Genomic DNA, 21,016 nt, shown 5'->3' on the forward strand with positions numbered 1-21,016 from the left:
GGTTTCTCTGTGATCTTATATCGTTGGGTCACAAAGAAGCCTCTTCTACTTTGTAATGGTAGAAGACGCTATGAGGAAAATGCAAGATAAACCAGCCTTTAATCCCAGCACTCAGGAGGCAGAGGCAGGCGAATTTCTATGAGTCTGAGGCCAGTCTGGTCTACAGAGTGAATTCCAAGGCAGAGGAGCTATACAGAGAAATACTGATTCAAACACAAACAACAAAAAGCAAGACTCCTTGTATCTTGTGGCCCAGCCTGGGAATCTGTATTTGATGAGTTTCCATAGGCTAATGTTTGTGAGTAGCATATGCTCAAAGAATGAGAGAGCAAAAAATTTGGACACGAAAGAAAAGGATAATTTTTTCCCATAGATAAATGGCACTTTTTCTGTTTTAAAGAAAACAACATTCAGAACTGACATTCTCTTTGCAATATTAATTCTGGTCATGAGGAAATCATTAGACCAATTATACCAGTATTTGTGAGTTTCTGGATATATTGGGACAACCTGTAATCCCTGCCTCCTAGATCTGTCCTCTGCCCCCCACAGCTTGCCAGCATGCTCAGCAAAGTAGCTGTTTTCCCTGGCAGTGTAGGTAAAATTCTACAGACCAGCTATGTGGTGTGAGATGGCAGTTACTTGGCACGACGGCCATGGTTTTGATACAAGAAGAAAAGTGTGTCTACTCAAAGCAGAAAGGAGTGATCTAGATCTGCAGCTGTCCATGTAGGAAGCTGGAGCTCTGAGAGAATCTAAGTGTGGCAGTCTGAATATAATTGGCCCCCAAAATCTCATATGGAGTAGCACTTTGGTGTGGCTTTGTTGGAGTGGACATGGCCTTGTTGGAGGAAGTGTGTCACTGTGGGGGTGGTCTCTGATGTTTCCTATGCTCAGGATACTGTATAGTACCTCTGTCAACGTTCTGTTGCCTACAAGATGTAGGATTCTCAGCTACTACCTCAGCACCAAATCTGCCTGCATGCTGCCATGTTCCCTACCAAGACAATAATGGTCTGAACCTCTGAAACTGTAAGCAAGTTGCCCCAATTAAATGTTTTCACTTATAAGAGTTGTCATGGCCATGGCATCTCTTCACAGCAACAGAAATACTGGGATATCAATTTATCCAGTGTGATGCATGTCACACTTTGTAAAGGGCAATCCCTGCTCTCATTCACCCATGTCTTTGCAGAATGAGGCATTTCAAGGGAAACATGTCTACATGATGGGCCTCATCTCATCAAACCTTACTTGTTCAGTAAGGATGCACTGGAGGAGTTGGGTGTTCCCTTCCGAACAGTTTGTTAACTAGCAATCTGGGTAGTGTGCTATGGGAAGGCGGCAGGAAAATTCAGACTTGTGCACACTGCAGAACACCAAGAAAAAGAAGAAAAACCAACTGAGCAATCAGTCATTTAAATGGTGTGTTCTAAGTAAACATGCACTGTTTCCTAACACTGGGTCTCAGTGAAGAGCAGAAGCGGAATTTGAGGAAGATCTGTTCTGGGAATTGGTTCCATCTCCGTCCAGCTCACAAGTTTCAGACACTCTTGGAAATGAGGCTATCCCAAGAGTTATCCCATCCTCTATTCTTTCTTTGCTTTCACAGAAGTTACCTTTAACTCTTATAATTTTTATAGTCATTAAAAAGTATATTTTGACATTTTATTAGAAAGCTCATTAATGTTGCTAGCTAAGAAGCTGTTAAGAATTAATTTCCTGTATGGTCAAACTATATACCTGTCTACACATACCTTCCTACTACAACCAATAATGAGTACATCGAGTCCTTCAATTCAATTAGAAAGTTCCTGGGCTGCTGACTCCAAAAGGATCAATTGCTTTAAATAATTCTGCATGTGTGGATATGAGCTTATGTCATCTATGGTAGCTTCTTCTGTATGGGTGCCATAGTCTATAATGTGTCTCAGTGTTTTATAGAAAGGAAAGGTACCAGGGACCATACATTGTACAACTCCTGTGGGTCTCATTCACATATAGTCTACGGTACCTTACGGAATTGCATAGTACCAGTATAAGCAACCTTGGGTGGAGGCTACGATTGCTAAAGTCATTAGATAGGCCTCTATATAGCTTGGGTGTGTGCTGTTTGGAAATGGCTGCAGTGTATGTTTTGAGAGTGGTGGTGAGGACGTTAGAGCTCTAGTGGCCAGTGTTCACCCTGAGTAATTTCTGTCACCTGCCAAGAGTTAGAAGAAAGAGGCTGGTGACGCAGACATTAACATTGCTTCCTGGAGAGCTCTAGATTTGGGATGTGCTTGGTTTCAAGACCCAGAGAGGGCTGGGCAGCAGCTAGCGACATATAGGCATTCCCTGGCCTGTAGTTTTTGTGAGGGTGTGTCTGTATACTAGACAGGAAGGGAGCTTTGTAAAATTTATTTTTGAACCTGGTAGCACCTTAGTATTTGGGCAAAGTATGTTTTCCCTGCAAACCGCAAGCTTCTTGGTGATCACAGTTCATGAGAAGGACTCTTACCACCAGCAAAGTGCTCCAGCCAGCTCTTATCTGCAACCGCAGAGCCCTTTAAAGCTCCTAAATGGAGCTGCTGAATTGTTGTCATGGTTACCAGAGGACAGTTTCTGAGGCCACAGTGTTTTCAAGGAGGGTAGTCTTGGGTGGAATATCCTGGGTTTCTGAGTATGTAACAGACTTAAAAGAACAGTTTCTCCCTTCCTTCTCTCTTCCTCATAGTGCCTAACCATGAACCTGACCCTTGGTGACTCAGATGTCCCCAAATGATCATCCTAGTCTCAGCCTAGACCAAACCTTAAACGATCAGACCGATCTAGGAGTGGAAGCACTGACTGTGAGTCTTGGCATGACTCCTCCTGCAAACCAAGAGAGGTTCCTAGACACTTGGTTCATGTAACTTTTTCTAGGCAAAAGATGCAGCTTAAGTAACTCTCTGGACTCAGTATGCTAATAAGGCACCAACATCTTGAGCACTGCATATGGGCACAGCACTTACACAGACCTCATGTAATTCACTAACCTAACAAGAGGGTGGAGAATACCGTTCACATTTTATCTATGGGCAAGGAAGGACATGTAGTGGTGCTGCTTAAGGCTGCACAAGAAGTAGTAGAACTGGGATTCCAACTCAGGGCTATTAGGTTCTAATGGCAGACAACTTTCTTCTATGCCACAGTTGCCATTTTGGATACTGAGAAGAAATAATAGATCCAAGAGACCCATAACCATCTACTGGACACCGAACATCCATCTATTTATTAAGTAAACATGCCCTGAGTTTGTCCTGAGCCAGATCCTCTACTGGTCACTGGCAATATATAAAGACAAATCACACACAGTCTCTGCCCTTAAGAAACTAGCCTACTAACAGCTAGTAGTCATTTAAAAAGAGGAATCTAAAAGACTTCAGTGAAGGGAAGTTAGGGAAACCATTCTGGAAGAAACAGTACCTGGCTGAGCCAGCTCAGTATCAAGGTATGTTGGGGGATAGGAGCAGAGGAGGGGGAACAACAGAGTAAGATCCAGCAATACCTATGCTCAAAGAACTCCCCGAACTGCAGAGATAACTATGACACGTATACAAGGAAAGAGCATAAAATTCCTGAATGAAGGTCCACATAGGGAAGCCATAAAAAAGCGTTGGAGAATTGAAAGACTAGATGCAGAAGGTAAGGTCCGGAAGAGCAGCTAAAGAAACAATGAATAAAGATGCTGCTGCTGCTGCTGCTGCTGCTGCTGCTGCTGCTGCTGCTGCTGCTGCTGCTGCTGCTGCTGATACTTTGAGACAGAGGCTCACTATATAGACCTGGCTGGCCTGGAACTCACACAAATCCACTGTTTGCCTCCCAGGCGGTGGGATTAAAGGCACGTGCCACTATACCGGGTCAATATTTAATTTTTTTTCTTATTTTGTTAGAATTACTTAGAGCTCTATCCTAGTTTCATTTTTTCTTCAGTTTTCATTTCCCAATGAAAGAAAAACATTTATTCAACATACATCTAAAGTTTATGCTGAGGGCAACATATTACTTCAGGCCCCAGTGGAGTGCACCATAGGAGAACTAAACAAAGACAAGAAGGTCCTTGAGTAGACAGCAAACAACCAATATGGTGAAACCTTGAGATGTGAGCTACAAACCAAATGGCATAAGGAACTAAATAATTAATTCAGATTTGAGAATAGGAGCTGTCAGGAAGGAGTCATTGTTGCTGATTTATCCATTTCTGTTTCCATTCAAGATTCATTCCCTGGTGCTTCTCATCTACAATGTCAACTCTTTCGAGCAGTGGTTCTCAGCCTTCTTGGTGCTGCAACCCTTTACTACAGTTCCTCATGCTGTGATGACTCCCAACCATAAAATTATTTTCATTGCTACTTAATAATTGTATTTTACTAGTTATGAATTGCAATGCAAATATCTGTGCTTTCTGATATAGTCTTAGGCGACCCTTGAGAAAGGGTCATTCGAAACCAATGAGGTCGCGACCCATAGATTTGAGAACCACTGCGTTAGCGCAAGCGCCAGTCTAAAGATATAAGCCACCAATGCATTATACAAGCGTGAGCTGCATCCATGCACAGGTGCAAGGTCATGTATGTCTGTAAAAAGAGAACTCAGAAGGCAGAGTAGACAGTTTAGGGACTGACTCCTCAAAAGAAATAAAAAGAGTTTGCCAAGTGGAAACAAGGGCATGAAAGAAGGCATAGAGATTAATGCCCACAGGACGAGAAGGCATGAACTGCGGAGTTTGGCTTTTACTTTCCAGGTAACGGGTAGCCATTAGAAAACATATAAGCCGAACAGGATCGTGACTGGATTTTCGACTTTAGAAACAACCTTCCGTTATGCTTGGAAAGTGGGATGGAAAACCGAGAGTTGGTGGCTCAACCACGGACGCCTACAGCATCTGCATCTCAAAGGAAGGACGGGAGAGTAGGCGGTGGGAGTGGAGGACAGGAGGCTGAAGGGAATCCCTTCGGAGCTGCACATTCTGGGTAAGGGCTACGCAGTTCTAGGCACAGCACAGCTGCCGGGAAAACCCGCCTCCCCTTCCATCCCTCTGGGGAGGAGCTCGGGCCAGAGCACGTGATGCCTGGGGCACCCACCTTTACTCAGGGCAGGCCTGTCGTTTATTCTCGGTTTCATGGATTTGCCACTTCGGCCCCCAACAATTCAGTTCAGTGTTTCGGTGCGTAAGGAGCCCACTCTATTCCGAACGTTTCTCTATGAGCTTCCTGAGAAGCCTAGTTTGGGAATATAAACCTCAAAGGAGTCTTTGCCCACAAAAAAGATGGCGGCACACGACTTACACTGGGTGCGCGGACCCGGCTCCGGCGTCGGCCCCACTGGGCGAGGCACAAGCGGAAGAGGCGGCTCTGAGATGACCGGGGACCTTCCTGGGAGGGGCTCTGAGCCTGGGAGGCGTGGCCTAATCGGAATCATAGCGTCGGATTGGTCTTCCGCACGCTGGGCGGGGCCTCCACAACACCCTGCCCCTCCCTCCTCGAACCGGAAGTGTCTCTCGGTCTTTCCAGCTGGTTGTCATTTCACTCGGCTCGGTCCTGAGGAGAAGGACTCAGCCGCGGCTGCGGGACCCGGGCACCTGAGGCAGTGGCGGCGGCGGCGGCGGCGGAGGCGGCGGCGGCGGCAGCGGCGGACGGCAAAGGAAGACGAGGAGGAAGAAGCAAAGCAAAAGAAAAGCCCGGCGGAGTCCACAACGACGACAGCTGGGACTGCGGGACCGGGGTAAAGCGGCGGCGGCGGCGGTGGCCCAGCAACCGTGAGGAGAAACAAAAGCCTTCTAAATTATAGTTTCCAAGCAGTCTAGGGGGAAAGAGAGCGCAAGCCCAGGGGGGAGGCCTTTCTCCTTTAGAGTAACTACGGTAGCGGGGTTTTCCTTTTTGTCCATCCCCCCCCCTTCCCCCTCCCCCCCGGCGGAGAATCGAACTGAGAGAACTGAACAAACCGCCCCTGGGTCCCATGAGGGAAAAAAATCCCGGAGCCGCAGAGAGGGGAAGAGGCAGAAACCGCAGGACCTTCCAGGTCGCCCCCTTGGTCCCCGCACCCCCGGGCCGCCAGCTCGCCCTTGTCCAGTCTCGCTAATCCCTCCTGATCGCGACACCCCCCAGAGGGAGAAACGGGTGTTTCCAACCCCTTTCATGGGGGAGAGGAGGCCGAAGGGACAAGAACAGCAAACGCAGCAAGATCTGCACCCGGAGCCCCAGGAACAGCCCCAGAGGCCCACACTGCACCCTACAAAAGAACAGAAACAGGACCAGGAACAGCAGAAACCTCCCTGCAATCATCTTCCCTTTAGTCAAGGCTGATTTCCTCTTTGGCAACCAGAAATTCACCTCCCGCCCCAGATAACCTAATATAATCTATCTATATATAAATATATAATATATAATGTTCTTAAATTATTCCTGATTTTTTTAACCAAGCTGCCAAGAAAAGAACGTATTCTCCCCTTAATCCTATTCTAATTTTTATGTGAATCTAAACTGCTGAGGAAGACCATATGTGATTGTTAAATTTTATATATATATATTTTTACTCTGCACAATGCTTATTCTTCTATATCCATAGATGCTTGAGAAGCTGTGTTTTTGTCATTCATGTACATTTTCCTTTGGAAAAAGAAAGCGCCTATTTTACTAACCAAAGACTTGATTTTTACCTTTTTCCTTTTTTATTCCCGCCTAGAAATAAGCCCAATTGGATTCATATCAATATTTTAAGAGATTTTTTTTAGTTGTTTTTCCTTCCAGAGAGACCAGAATTCCAAATCAGAGATACTTAGGGTGATAAGCTGTGATCTTTGAGTTAGCTATAAATAAGATACTTCAAGCAAACAAATTTGAGATACAGAGGAAAAGACACGAGACATTAGATTGTCTTTTTTTATTGTGAGATTCTGATCCTAAAAATAATAAATGGGGGATTACGGGTTTGGAGTGCTAGTACAAAGCAATACTGGGAATAAATCTGCTTTTCCAGTCCGATTCCATCCACATCTGCAGCCTCCACACCATCACCAAAATGCCACCCCCAACCCTGCTGCTTTTATAAATAATAACACAGCTGCCAATGGCAGCAGTGCTGGGTCAGCTTGGCTCTTTCCTGCTCCAGCTACCCATAACATTCAGGATGAGATCTTGGGGTCAGAAAAAGGAAAAAATCAACAGCAGGAACAACAAGACCCTTTAGAAAAGCAACAGCTCTCCCCCAGTCCAGGTCAGGAAGCTGGAATACTGCCTGAAACTGAAAAGGCAAAAGCTGAAGAAAATCCAGGGGACAGTTCTTCAGAAAACAGCAATGGAAAAGAAAAAATACGCATTGAATCACCAGTGTTGACAGGGTTTGATTATCAAGAAACCACGGGCCTCGGTACTTCCACCCAACCCTTGACATCTAGTGCATCGTCCCTTACTGGTTTCAGTAACTGGTCAGCAGCGATAGCACCTTCTTCCTCCACGATAATCAATGAAGATGCAAGTTTCTTTCACCAGGGTGGGGTCCCTGGCGCTTCAGCTAATAATGGTGCTCTGTTGTTTCAAAATTTCCCCCATCATGTCAGCCCTGGCTTTGGTGGTAGCTTCTCCCCTCAGATCGGTCCTCTCTCCCAGCACCATCCTCATCACCCCCATTTCCAGCATCATCACAGCCAGCATCAGCAGCAACGGAGGTCTCCTGCCAGTCCCCACCCCCCACCTTTCACACATAGAAATGCTGCTTTTAACCAGCTGCCTCATTTGGCGAATAATCTTAGCAAACCTCCTTCTCCATGGAGCAGCTACCAGAGTCCCTCTCCAACCCCCTCTTCTTCCTGGAGCCCAGGAGGTGGCGGCTATGGTGGCTGGGGAGCTTCTCAAGGCCGAGATCACCGCAGAGGGCTGAATGGTGGAATAACACCCCTGAACTCCATCTCACCTTTGAAGAAAAATTTTGCAAGCAATCATATTCAGCTCCAGAAGTATGCTCGCCCTAGCTCAGCCTTTGCTCCCAAATCTTGGATGGAAGAAAGCTTGAACAGGGCTGACACCATTTTTCCTTTTCCGGTAAGATGTTCCATTAATAAATTAGGATGAATAAGGAAGTCATGTGGTAGAGTATCTGTGGAATGAAAGAATTGGAATTGTCTGGGTTCATATTAGAGATCTTAGAAAATAAATTGATTGCCTGTCTTTATTTTAGCAAATGAGTGTAATTGGAACAAAAAATATTCACTTGTTTCTTGGGCCTTAATTTTTCCCTTTATGACTACAGATATCAGGTAGTTAGTGATACCCTAATTACTTATAATACCTTTCTTGCTTAACAAGAGAATTTTCTTTACTTGCTTAAGGAAGAACGGTAATATGTAGCAGATGTGTTTTATTACGAAAACTAATGAATGTTTTCTACCTATCTGAAGAAACTAACTAAAAATGACCTTTTTGACATTAGAAGGTAGGGATTCACTGAAACGACCTAACTGCTAGGTTGCAGTTTTCCTCTTGGTTATATTTAGACGTGGACCTTGTAGTCTGAGCAGTCTGAACTGATCGATTCAGCAATTCCTCTTAAATCTCTCTGCAAATTCTGGCCTTTCTTGTGTCAGTAAAGGACTACTGCTTAGGGAGAAATGGTAAATGGGTTTTTTTTTGCTATGTTTAAAATTATTATTACTATTAATTATTATTTGCAGTGCTTGGTGTAGAATTCAAAGTCTTCTAAATGCTAACCAATTCTTTTTGAAAACCATGAAGGTGCCATGCCTTTTTTGTTTTCGGTTTTTTGGGTTTTTTTTTTTTTTTTTTTTTTTGTATCTGATGCCCTTCACCCACTTGTTTATTTTCCAGTGTTAACTCTAGGGGTGTAGATAATTAAACCATTCCTAAAAATAGATCCAGGCAAAGATCACTTGTCTTTGTTGCTACTAGTATATCCTTTATCTGGTAGGAGTCACATTGTTTGATGTTTTTGAACTAATGAACAGCCAGTTTATATCACAGAAATAAGGTGAAGGGAATTTCAGATCAGCTGAACATCATTTGCCACACTCAATGTATATACTATAGCGTGTATAGCGTGTATTCCTGTGTCCTTAGAAAATTTATAGGAAGTAATGAGGTACACCGAACCTCTCCTCACAGCAACCCACAAGGTAAGTTTGTCGTTATCCCGTTTACAGATAAGGAAACTAAACACGGGATTAAAATTATTTATACACGAATGTGTCACACACATGTGTTACAGCCAAGGGATTATTTTAGATACAGTTCAGCAGGGACTAAAGCATAGTATAAGATAGTCATAGTGTTCCTGGTTAAGGGAAGTGAAAGTTTGCTAAGAGAGCCCTATGTCAATCCAAGGAATTAAGTATCTCTTCACTCCTTAAGGATACAGGTACAAGCATCTTAAAATATTTGGTCAAATTTAGTGTTAGTTTTTTTTATTTTTAAGTTTTTTTCCTTGTTGGCATTTGCTATTAGAAAGCATTATTTTTTGCTCAGGCCAAAGTGCAGTTGTCATATAGTGACAGATAAATAGCTGCTCAAGACATTGACAATGGCTTTAAAAAGTTGTTTTTAATATTCCTTAAGACATAAATTTTAAAGCAATTTAATGCAAAGGTGACTCACAAACTATTTATGTACTGCTAATTTAAAAAATCAATACCTTGGGCTGGAGAAACGGCTCAGCAGTTAAGAGCACTGACTACTCTTCCAAAGAACCCAGGTTCAAATCCCACATGGCAGCTCTCAATTGTCTATAACTCTAAGATCTGACACCCTCACACAGACATCCATACAGGCAAAACATCAATGCACATAAAATAAAAGTATGTGTTATAAAACAAACCTATACCTTGGGGGCTGGAGAGATTGATCGGTGGCTAAGAGCACTCAATTCCCAGCACCCACATGGCAGCTCACAACTGTCTGTAACTTCAGTTCCAGGGGACCTGACACCCATGGTAAAACATCGTTGGACATAAAATAAAAATAAAGTTTAAAAACCCATACCCTTTAACTAGATTATGATTAGTGTGAGAATTGTATGCACTTTTCTTTCTTATTTGCTACTTCTTGTGCTAACAGTAAACTTATGGGACCAAATGATCACTAATTCTGAACTTCCTAACTTTGGTAGAGAACTGTTCAGGGAAAATGAGAAGTTCAGGAAATAAAGTATCTATATATGTGTGTCAGGTTTTCTCCCTATGGGGCTGGTAGGATGTGTTGAACATGCGGAATCCTTTGGATTAGTTAAACTTGTTTTTTAAATAGCAGACTGAGATTGATAATAAAGGCTGTTGTTAAAAACTAACCCTCTCAGTAATAGAGCACTTGTCTGGCCTGTGTAAAGCTTTGGATTTACTCTCCAGTACTGAAGTGTTTGTTTGTTTGTTTGTCTGTCTATTTTTTTACTTTCCTCTTGTTTTTTCTTGTCTATCATGCTAAGGATAGGGCAAGGGGTGGCCAGTAAACCTGGTTTAAATACAGAAAGGCTGGGCATGGTGGTGCTCGCCTTCAATTCCCTAGCACTTGAGGAGCAGGTGGATCTCTGTGGGTTTAAGGCCAGCCAGGGCTACATAGTGAGTGAGACCTGTCTCAAAAAAATTTTTTTCAAATATGGAAAGATTAGAAAGTGGATTGTTTTATGTTCCCCATCTCCATAATTTTTGGTAGTGGACTTAATATGAGATTATAATATTCATATAAATCAGGATAGCATGTTATGTTAAAAAGAATTATCTGAAACTTGCCTAATATTGGACAACTTTTATTTAGTTTGAAATGAAACAGAATTTTTTTTACATTTGTTTACTGCAGGTTTGCTTTTGTTCTGGCCAAATCCTGGGTTTTAAAATTAATAATGTTTAATTTTTTCCCATTTTATTTGTTTTGTATGTGTACACATGTGTACATGTGGGGGTCAGAAGATAATTTACAGGGGCCAGTTTTGTCCTTCCACCAAGTGGATTCAGGGATCAAACTCAGGTAGTAAGTAGCTTTTATCCAGTGTGCCATCTTGCCTGAACTCCTCCACAATTTTTTGTTAATTTTCAACCTTCCATTTTGTTGACATTTAGGAAGCCTGATTATACACCCCCATAACTATATAGTCCCCTAACTGATCCACCAAAGAGGTATATTTTGAGAAAAAAATTTAATTAAAAGTTGTTTCTGAGTTTTTACCTAGTCTAAAGCTTCATGAATTGGAGGTATGAATTGAGAAGCCATAACTTGAATCCTGTTTTCAGATACATTAAATTAATATGCATTTAATAATATATATGGTGCTTTTTATGTTGTGTTTTGTATGCTAATCCATTCAGTAATCCTATGAGGTAGAAATTATTATGCACCTACAAGATTTGGCTCTTAACCATTATACTATAGTACCTCTTCACAACATAAAAGGCGTAAGTTTGGAGTGAGAGGAGCTCCTTCCACAAGCATGTAAGATGAAAGGGAAAAAGTTAACTGTATGTGATGACCAAAAGCTGATTGTAAGCCCAATATAGTTTCCGCTACTCTGGAGGCTGAGGTCGGCTGGAGAGTCTAGAAGTTATGGCCAGCCTGAGCAACATAATGAGACTTTCCATTTAAAAAGTTGGCTCTTAGAGTTTTAAAAGTAAAAAATAATAGCTTATTTGTTTATTAACTCTAAATGTTAAACTTCATAATATTAAGGTCAATAACTAAATTTCTTATAACATTGGTTTATTGTATTTATGTGTATATGCCAATGCCACTGTACATGCATGGAGGTCAGAGGACAACTTGTAGAAGTTGTTTCTCTCTTTCTACCATGTGGGACCTGGGGATTGAACTCAGGTCATCAGGGTTGGCAGTAAGTGCCTTTAACCAATCTCACTGGCCCCAGATACTTTTGTTTGTTTGTTTTTGTTTTGTTTTTCAAGAGAATTTCCCTGTAGCTTTGGAGCCTGTATTGGAACTCGCTCTGTAGACCAGGCTGGCCTTGAACTCAGAGATCTGCCTGTCTTTGCCTCCCAAGTGCTGGGAATAAAGGCTGCACCACCACTGCTTGGCTTGATCCCTTCATTTTTCATTTGAGTAGTAACTATATAACAGAAATGGGTTAGACGCTTTCTGATAGGCTCTATTACTTCCTGTAATAGAATTCCTCAACCCCATGACTTTTGGTTGTATTGTCCTGACTTCAAAATAAAGAGACAAGGCTCATATTCATGTGACTAAGGTATGATTTGACCCTTATATTTAGGAGAAAATAAGTCTTGTCTGTCCTGCCAAACACATCCTGGAGCTCCAATTTCCAAACCAAATAATAGATTGGGATGCCTGCCAGTAATTATATTTGAATATAGTACCTTATTGGAGTGATGCCTAGATCTGTCCTTACAGGAAAAGTAGAGCAGAATTCCGTAGTCTATATACTATTATCTAAGGCTCCATTTATGTTCCCATCTCCATTAGCTAAGAACCAGGAAAATGGCCACAAAGATTACCATTAATCTTGATTGGTAGAGAGAGAATTCAGGACTTTACTTAAGGCTCCATTTGTTATTACCTTAGACACAACATCACAGATTTGTTAAGTTGTCTTAATTACACAAGTAATTCTTGTCACCTTAATAACTTACTAGGTGGTGTCAGCATTGTGTCTTTAAAATTATATCATGTATATAGAAAGTCACTATAGTGCTTCAGGTGACAAGTCTTAGTGAATTATTAAACATCATAACATGCAACCTCATTCCGTTTTATCTTTTCTTAATTTGACTCCAAGAGAGATTTTTGCATAGGAAATCTTTTGTTTGACTTAGACAGAAACCAATTTTGTAATTGTGAAATATGTGTTGGATGTGTCTAGCTCTGTTAGAATTGAAATACTGGAAAACATGCTGGGGAAGGGGTACAAGTTCCTCCTCTTTGTAGAGGGCATCTAACTAGATCTGCTATTTCCTGATAGAGCTGAAACTAACTGGGGTAGACTTTTTTTTAAAAACCCTTTCCCCCTGTTTTTCCCTCATTTAAAAAGAATTTATTGATTTTTATTTTATTTGTCTGAGTGATTTGCCTGTATGTATGTCTGTATACTTCATGAGGCCTAATACCTGTGGATCTGAAGAGGGCACTGGATCCCATGGAACTGGAGTTACAGAAGGTTGTGAGCTCCCATATACATGCTGGAAAGGAGCCCAGGATCTCTGCAAGAGCCCCCAGGGTAGAATTTTTAACCATATTTTGTGTTGTTTTCAGGAAAGTCTTGAAATGTGATCAAAAAATTGCTCTAAAACCTATCAGAAAAGTTTACTTAATGCAAGCCTAATGAATATGGTTATTGCTCATTTTTAGCATAAATTTATTGAAAAATTATGTTATAAAATAGGTATGGAACTCTCACAAAATGATTTGATAATGTATTTTATAATCTCTTTCTAATCTTTGCTAATATCTGAGTGATATTTAGCATGCATTTTTCTCAACATTATAATCAAATCATTAACTTAATAATTTAACTCCATTTTAATTCAGGACCTAATTGATTAAATTTTAAGGCAAACTAATAGATTCAGCTGTAGATATATCAGAAGTGATATGTAAATGTGACCATTAATAAAATAGAAATTTCCAAATTGGAAATATGTAAATAAATTCTTATATAAGCTACTTTGTATACCTGTATACATTACTATTTACACTCTGACAAGGTGATATGGCCAAAGGCAAACTTTAAGCCTTTGCATAGCAGAATTCTGGTACTGCTTCATGTCAAAGAAAACCTGATCACTGTACATTGTCCTACCTCATGTTTATGGACTGAATTATTAAACTTCAGCCTTGAGTTATGCAAATACTTCCTATATTGTACTGTACTGGACCTGGACAGTTTGAATTTGCATAGTGTTTTTTGATATACATCAATCATTTTTATACACTAATTGTATATTGCATTATGTATTTCAAAGCCATGCTTGTATTTATAATGTGAGGTAACATTTTGAATAATAATCCTTTCAGGAAGCCTAGAGGGATGCATCCAACTGGTAAATTCATGGTGCTAGCTAGTAAAATATTTGCTGTCACTTTATTGTCCATGAGACCCCAAGAACATTCCTACCCCTAAAACAATCTTAATTATGACAAGACAGATCTGGTCTCTACATATGGCTTTGCTGTTTATTAGTCATAACCCAGGATAGGCATGCTGCTCTCCTGATTCTTTCCCCCTTTTTTTTCATTTCTTCAGTCTTTTTGAGAGTAAAATGAGATTATGCCTAGTATTTGTCTTCCAAAAGATTCTGTTATTAAAAGAAAACAAAATTTGCAATAGCAGTATTAGTCAGGGCTGGCAAGTTGGCTCAGCAGGTGAGATCACCTGTGCCAAGCCTAATGATATGAGTTCAATTCCTGAAAACCACGTGGCAGAAGGAAATATCCAACTGCTTCAAGTTGTCCTCTGATCTTCATTTGTGCATGCACATGCAACACACACATACACTAAAATGTCATTTAAATGTGGAAATCACTGTATGACTGGAATGTGATAACTGAACTTAATTTTAAAGAATATTTTCATAAATGAATTATAATTTTAAAAATTAAATTATTTCACATCAATAATAGTGGGATTTGGCCTACATAATGATCTTTATTTTCCTGAACACGAATAAATACAGTGTCTGGCTGATGATTTTCCTCTTTTTAAATAAGGTTTTCTCCCCCATGTGCTTTTTAATTTTTTATTTTGGAAAATTTTAAACATTGACTAGACAAAATAGTCACCTGGCTTTGGCAGTCTCTGGCTCCTGGACAATCCTCTCTCACACCCCAGAACTCTTCTTTGCCATTTATTTTGAAGCAGTTCTTAGACATGGTAGGGTTTCATTGTAAAAGTATACACTTCTCCAAGGTACAGAGTCTTTAAAGGGTATACAAAGAGTCTTCCAAGTGTCTTTTAGAGATCCTGTTGGCTCACATTTCTGCTGTCCCTGCTCAGCCTGTTTTCCCTGCTCAGCCTGATGTTACTCCCACATACACCAATGGCCCAATGGCCTCATCTCTTTCTGGGCTATAAAAAAAAAAAAACAGCTCTGAGAAAATCCACTAGCAGGGTATAATCTTTAATCTTGACATTCTTCTAATTCTAGACTACTGTGGAATTGTGGGTATGATATCTGAAAAGAATTAAAAACAACAGGACAGGCTGTTCTTTGGGGATTATATTTCTGTTCATATTTTATTTTTAAAAGGTATTCAGAGTTTGGGGGTCTTTTGGAAGTCTGTGGAACGTATCAAACCTTATTCATCCATCTCTTTCAATATATAAGTATTTGCTGTTTTTGATGGATTGTAGGCTAGAAATATTTGACTTTGGCAAGGTTGGGGCTTCTCATGAAGAGTACAGTCTGGTAACTTCCTATTTTCTACTTAAGAGTTGAGGCATGTATTATGCCTGGATACTGTACAGAGATAAAGATAGGACTGCCCTTGTTAGGTCGAGACTGAGCACTGACTGCTTTTTGTCATCATTGCAAGAGTCACAAAAAGAAGAGATGTTAAGGGTTGCAAAACATAAGTCATGAAGAGCATAAAGTCATAAAGGCATAAAGAGTGTATTTTGGGTTTGCAGTCCCTCTGCTGACTGGGCCCTGAGCTGACCAGGCAGACATGGAGAAGAGGAACTCTGACAGCTATTTAGGGTCTTCATGTGTCTATGACCTGACTCAGTCCCTTCAGGGCATCAATTTAGTTTTGTTTACTTTTCTTAAACCAATAACCTCTTGTGTTTAATAGCTTGTTAGATAGGAGAACATCTGTGATATTTTTGCATCCAGAAGTTTGGGTTTATTATGATAACCTGTATGAAACTGGCTATAGTAAAGCACAGAACGGCTAGATTATTCAGATAGGCCAATAACCCATTCATAAAATGGGAACTTTCCTTTTTTTTTCATATACCACAGAGGGAAGGCACACAAGGATGTTCACTGAATGTGCTTTCTAGCTGCCAGCCTTTGTGCCACATTGTCACATACCATGTCTCATTTACTTCTCACCAGTTTTTGTGTGTGTGTGTGTGTACATATGAGTGTACACGTGCAGTTGCCCTGGTGTGCACATGCAGAGGTCAGAGGAGGACAAAGGATCTCTCACTGTACAGGAAGCCTCACCATTTTGGCCAGACTTCCTGGCCATCTGACTCCTGGTACCTGACTGTCTTCGCCTCACAGTGCTGAAGTTACAAGCACATGAAGTTGTGCCCATATTTTTGATTTTATTTATTTTTTATGTATCCTAGGGTTTATTTTTTCATCTTATTGAAAATAGAGCCTTTTCTCATATAACATATACTGATACAGTTTTCCCTCCCTTTACTCCTCCCAATTCCTCACCACCTCCCCTCCCCTCTGAATCCACTCCCTTTCTGTCTCTTAATAGAAAAGAATAGGCTTCTAAGAGATAGCAGCTGACAAAATAAAATGTAGTGAGACAAAGAGAAAAACCATCACACTAAGACAACCCAGCAGAAGGAAAAAGAATCCTAAGAGCAGTATGCCTAGCTTTTTATGTAGGTGCTTTGGACTTGGGTTCCCATGCTTGCAGAGCAAGTGTTCTCACTCCAGAGCCATCTTCTTGGCCCCTCATCACAATTTTACAGAGATAAGTTTCTTTTTGTGTATATGAAATCAAGATTCAGTGATGTTGCAGTGCCAAGATGACTTATCCAGTAAGAGATTTGGAATCAAATCTTAAATGGATTTTAACTATTTCTCTCCTCCAAACAAGGTTAGAATGGCTAAATAGCCAAGAAGGAAATCTATTGAACTAATGGAGTCTAAATTGCCAGTTTGGTTTTTTTAATTCAAATAAGTGGCAACAAGTTTGTTTTTTTTTTAAGAAAAAAAACAACACTTTAAAGATTTTATAATACTCAAAATGCATAAATATTGTGGCATTTAGTGAAGGGGAAGTAAAAGGCAATTTCCTCAAAGGCTTTCTGAAGAGATCTTCTGATTTATCAGTTCATGAGGAAACCAAATGAGCTATGAGCTGATCAGAGTGATTTAACTGTAGCTTAGAACCCTGTTAGAAATAGTAGCCTAAGTAAGAACTCTTTACCTCCATTGGAGGTGTTATGATGAGAAAGTACTGACTCAGAAGAGAAATAGCAAAGAATATGAGGTGCTATTAAATATATTTCCTTGCCCCGTCTTCACATTCACATAATTACCTCTTCGATGTCACCCCCTGATACTTGCCTGCATCCAGGCCATGTGACACAACCAAAAATTTATACCTTGTGCACGCCAGTAATGAGCATTCTATGTTATGACACAACTTACTTAGATTTTTAAACTTCACCTCTGAATCTACTTACAGTATGATTTTAAGCTTTATTATCCTAAAATGGGATAACAACAGTTAGTGACTTCCCATGGTACTTGTAAGAAGCTAATGCAGATGAGTTTATGTGAGAAGTGCAACTCAGAGCCAGGAGAGACCTGAAGCCTCTTGCTTTACTGGTGGAGGTAGATTTACAGTATGCTGTACCTGTGCTGCAGAAAGTGTGCAGTCCTATCCAGGGAGATAATCAGCAGCCTGTCTGTCTGATGAAGCATGGGAGTGCTAAGAGACTCAAAGCAAAGAAGCTTACTCTGTGCTGGGGTATAAGGCCTTTTGGAAGTAGAGTCCTGAAAGTTAACTGTACAGTCGCCTCTTTGTGATTTGTGGACATAAATAGCATTTCATCCAAGAAGAATATTTATATTTTGGAAAATCTTGGATTAAAACTCTCATAGTTAGCTTTGATTAAATGTGAGCTCTCCCAGAACTTTTAAGCTTCCTATTTGTTTTGGCAACTGACACACTGGCATTGACTTTCCTTTTGAACCAAAATATTTTCCTTTCCCTTCTTCACCAGGGAAAACTTAAGCCAGAAAGAGAAACTTCCATAGCCTGATATGGATTAAGAGCAGACTGAAAGTGATCACAGAAAGGGAATGAAGAAAGTAGGGAGCTGAATTTTGCCTTGGACTCTTAATGATCTGGTTATATTCAATTAATTCCATTTTTTGTATCACACAAGTCTGGTAGCACCAAACACAGTGACATGGGTTTATAAAAAGAGCCAATAAAGAGTGGTGCTAGTAGTGATTAGCATGGATATATTTTAATGAGAAAATTCAGTCTGAAGACAGAATCTCTGAACACAAAATATCCGGTACGACTGTATAACATGATGCTTTCTGTTGTTCTTACCTAATGAATGTGGGTATCCCCTTAAATAAGGGTGAAACATGAGAAAATTTTGCCTTGAGGGTCTCTAGCCTTAGGGAATTGGTAGAGATAATAATTTTTCTCTATAAATGATTTTTAAGAAAATCCAGAATGTTTAACAAATGTAGGTACTGATATTTTATAACAAGATTCAAGTATAAATCTGAGACTATGCTCTTAGACTTTTTATACAGATAAACTAATGTTGTCCAGGATATGCTATACAGCTCAAGGAATCTAACTAAAAGAAATTTAAGAATCTTAATTAAAAAGAAATGAGCATGTGCTTCACCTGTCTTTTTAAGTAGAGATGACTTATAGGGCATTTGACCAACAGTTTTGAGAGGGGGCACATTATTAGTAAATATCTGAAGGCAGGTGTGATATGCCTCAAATAACAGATTTTAGATGCCAGAGATAATAGTGACAGTTTAAGTGCCAGGATAATAAGATGAAAACCACACCACCCAAATAGCTAATGAAACTAACATGTTGATTGGGATTATTTACCTTAGTAGTTTTTATGTATAATCTCTGGCCTCATATGGAGACTTGCTAGAAATGTGAATTCTTAGACTCTTCCTGGATCTGGGGTGGCTCAGTAAACTGTTCTTAAACAAGACCTCCCTTGTGTGATTCTGAGGCATCCTCAAGTATAATAAAGCATAGGCAGCTGGGTATAGTGGTGCACACCTGTAATCCCAGCACTCAGGAGGCAGAGACAGGTGGATCTCTATGAGTTTGAAGCCAGCCTGATTTACATAGAGAGCTCTAGGCTAGCAAGGCTACACAGTGAGACCTTGTGTCAAAAGATAAACAACAGCAACAATATTTTGGCTTAGATCAATCTGAATGTTAAAAAAAAAATATGGCTTGTAATTCTAGCTACATGATAGGCTGATACAGGAGGATGGTGAGTTCAAGATTCTTGGAACCAACCAATTACTTACATGCAACTTAATGTTAAGTGTAACAAGATCTAGCGGTACTGTGCCTGAAATTCTAGCACTTGAAAAACTGAGGCAGGAGGATCAAGAGTTGGAGGCCATGGTGAGTCAAGACCACTCAGTAGGCAAGGGCACCTCTGCCAAGCCTGATCACCAGAGTTGGAGAGAACCAACTCCTGCACATTGTCTCTGATCTCAACAGGCATATCAGAGCACACAGTCACCCTACCCCAACATGCACACAAAGGTAAAGAAGGAAAACGTAATCTCAACAAAAGAGCTAGAGGTCAGCCCAAGCAACACAGGGAGAACCTGTCTTTAAAAAAACAAAACACATCCAACAAAAGCTATACAATTATAAAGTAGTCAGAACATTGCAATAAAGATGCTTGTAGAGCCTTGAAAATGATTGGTATTTATTTATTTATTTATTTATTTATTTATTGGTAGTTATTAAGTTCACAGGTTTTTGAGCTAAGGCCTGGGTTCAAATTTTGTTACACTACATACCTGACAAGGATAAAGTCATTCTGTTACTGTAAGCTTTTTTCCATCTGTGAAAGGGGATAATTGATTATACTGATTATACAAGGCTTTTGTGAGGGATGAGTGAGGGTATGCATTTGATATTTGAAATTAGCTGCCAGCATTATTACTAATAGGACCAGCCTGCTCCTTTGGTTTAAGGTTGATAGCCTGCCAATGTGTTTGTTATAGGTGTAATGTGTGTGTCTTACCTAAGTGTCATCCCAGTGGGGGAGATAGAACCAGGAGATAGGCTTTGTTTTCTCACGTGTTTTTCAGATTTCTGTTTCTATCCTTCCACCCTTACACATTTTTTCATTCTTTGTTGAGCAATCTTTCAGTGCTTACTGTTTTCCAGTCATTTGCCATGTGCCTATGCCCTCAGAGTCCTTTCAATGTCATTCCCCTCCCCCACTTTGTGCAAATACAGTTTTAGAGATCCTGTGGTGATTACCTTGCCTAAGGTAGTGTCCCCAACTTTGAATGAGGCTTGAATCACAGCTGTGTTGCTGAACTCAGCAGGAACCTGCCTATGCAGTAAATTGTGTGAGTTTTCCTTAGTCTTAGTTTTTTAAATTATTAAATGGGAATAACACATTCTAACTTAGGAAGTCTGAGGCTTATAATTAAAACAGTGTTAATAAAGTACGCAAACTAGTGGTGGGTACTTATTTTGGTGCTCAGTACAGAGATGATCAACTTTTCTCCCAAGGGAGACTGGCAAAAGTGGTTTGAATCAAATATGATTGTTGGTTGAGAGGAGGGTGTTGTTTAACTTTTGCAAGATATTTAATCTTCTCCCTAACAAATTGTATAGGCAAATAAAAAGAAAACTTGCTATTTTGCTTTGTTTTTGCATGATGAGCTATTAACCCTGTAAAGAAGACTGGGACTATATAGTTCTGTGGTAAAATGGTTTTTATCACATGGAAGGCCTTGTGTTCAATCTCCAGCACTAAGAAAGAAAAAGGGTTCAATTTCTTGCTATCAGTGGCCTCTGCCTTTTTGTAGGCTAAAAAGTGAACTTTAAGTAGTGATTTTAATCCACATCTTTGATTTTTGGCATAGTTGTCAAAATTGATAAAATATACATCCCCGAAGAGCCCAGACAGTTAGGATATTGTAAACCGAAAGAAGAAAATTGGCTGTGGATATAGCTCCTTCCCAGAACACTTGCCTAGACATGGAAAGCCCTGGATTTCATCGCCAGCTCTGCAAATGCAAACAAATGAAAAGCATTTTGTGCTAGAAGAGACTGTGGGCATCTAATGAAATTCCTTCCTTTTC

The 21,016-nt window shown here is 40.3% G+C and overlaps 1 protein-coding gene and 1 long non-coding RNA gene across 6 annotated transcripts in view; one reads left to right on the top strand and one right to left on the bottom strand.

Annotated features, from left to right (window-relative positions):
• The window catches only part of LOC125401710 (uncharacterized), a 56,167-nt gene extending 50,835 nt beyond the window's left edge, over positions 1–5,332 (bottom strand). For both annotated transcript variants that reach the window (XR_007232448.3, XR_015738690.1), the window contains exon 1: positions 5,106–5,332. This is a non-coding gene — a long non-coding RNA (uncharacterized LOC125401710). The remainder of the gene's footprint in view (positions 1–5,105) is intronic.
• A 275-nt stretch (positions 5,333–5,607) lies between these two features.
• The window catches only part of Cpeb4 (cytoplasmic polyadenylation element binding protein 4), a 58,899-nt gene continuing 43,490 nt past the window's right edge, over positions 5,608–21,016 (top strand). For 2 of the 4 annotated variants that reach the window (XM_048436052.3, XM_085694829.2), the window contains exon 1: positions 5,608–8,060. In XM_048436052.3, the coding sequence (XP_048292009.1) occupies positions 6,936–8,060 (1,125 nt within the window). In that variant the 5' untranslated portion in view covers positions 5,608–6,935. The remainder of the gene's footprint in view (positions 8,061–21,016) is intronic. The other 2 variants (XM_048436053.3, XM_048436054.3) reach the window with 2 other exon arrangements.

This window comes from Myodes glareolus, chromosome 9 (genome assembly GCF_982192425.1).
Source record: "Myodes glareolus chromosome 9, mMyoGla1.1, whole genome shotgun sequence".
Lineage (NCBI taxonomy): Eukaryota > Metazoa > Chordata > Mammalia > Rodentia > Cricetidae > Myodes > Myodes glareolus.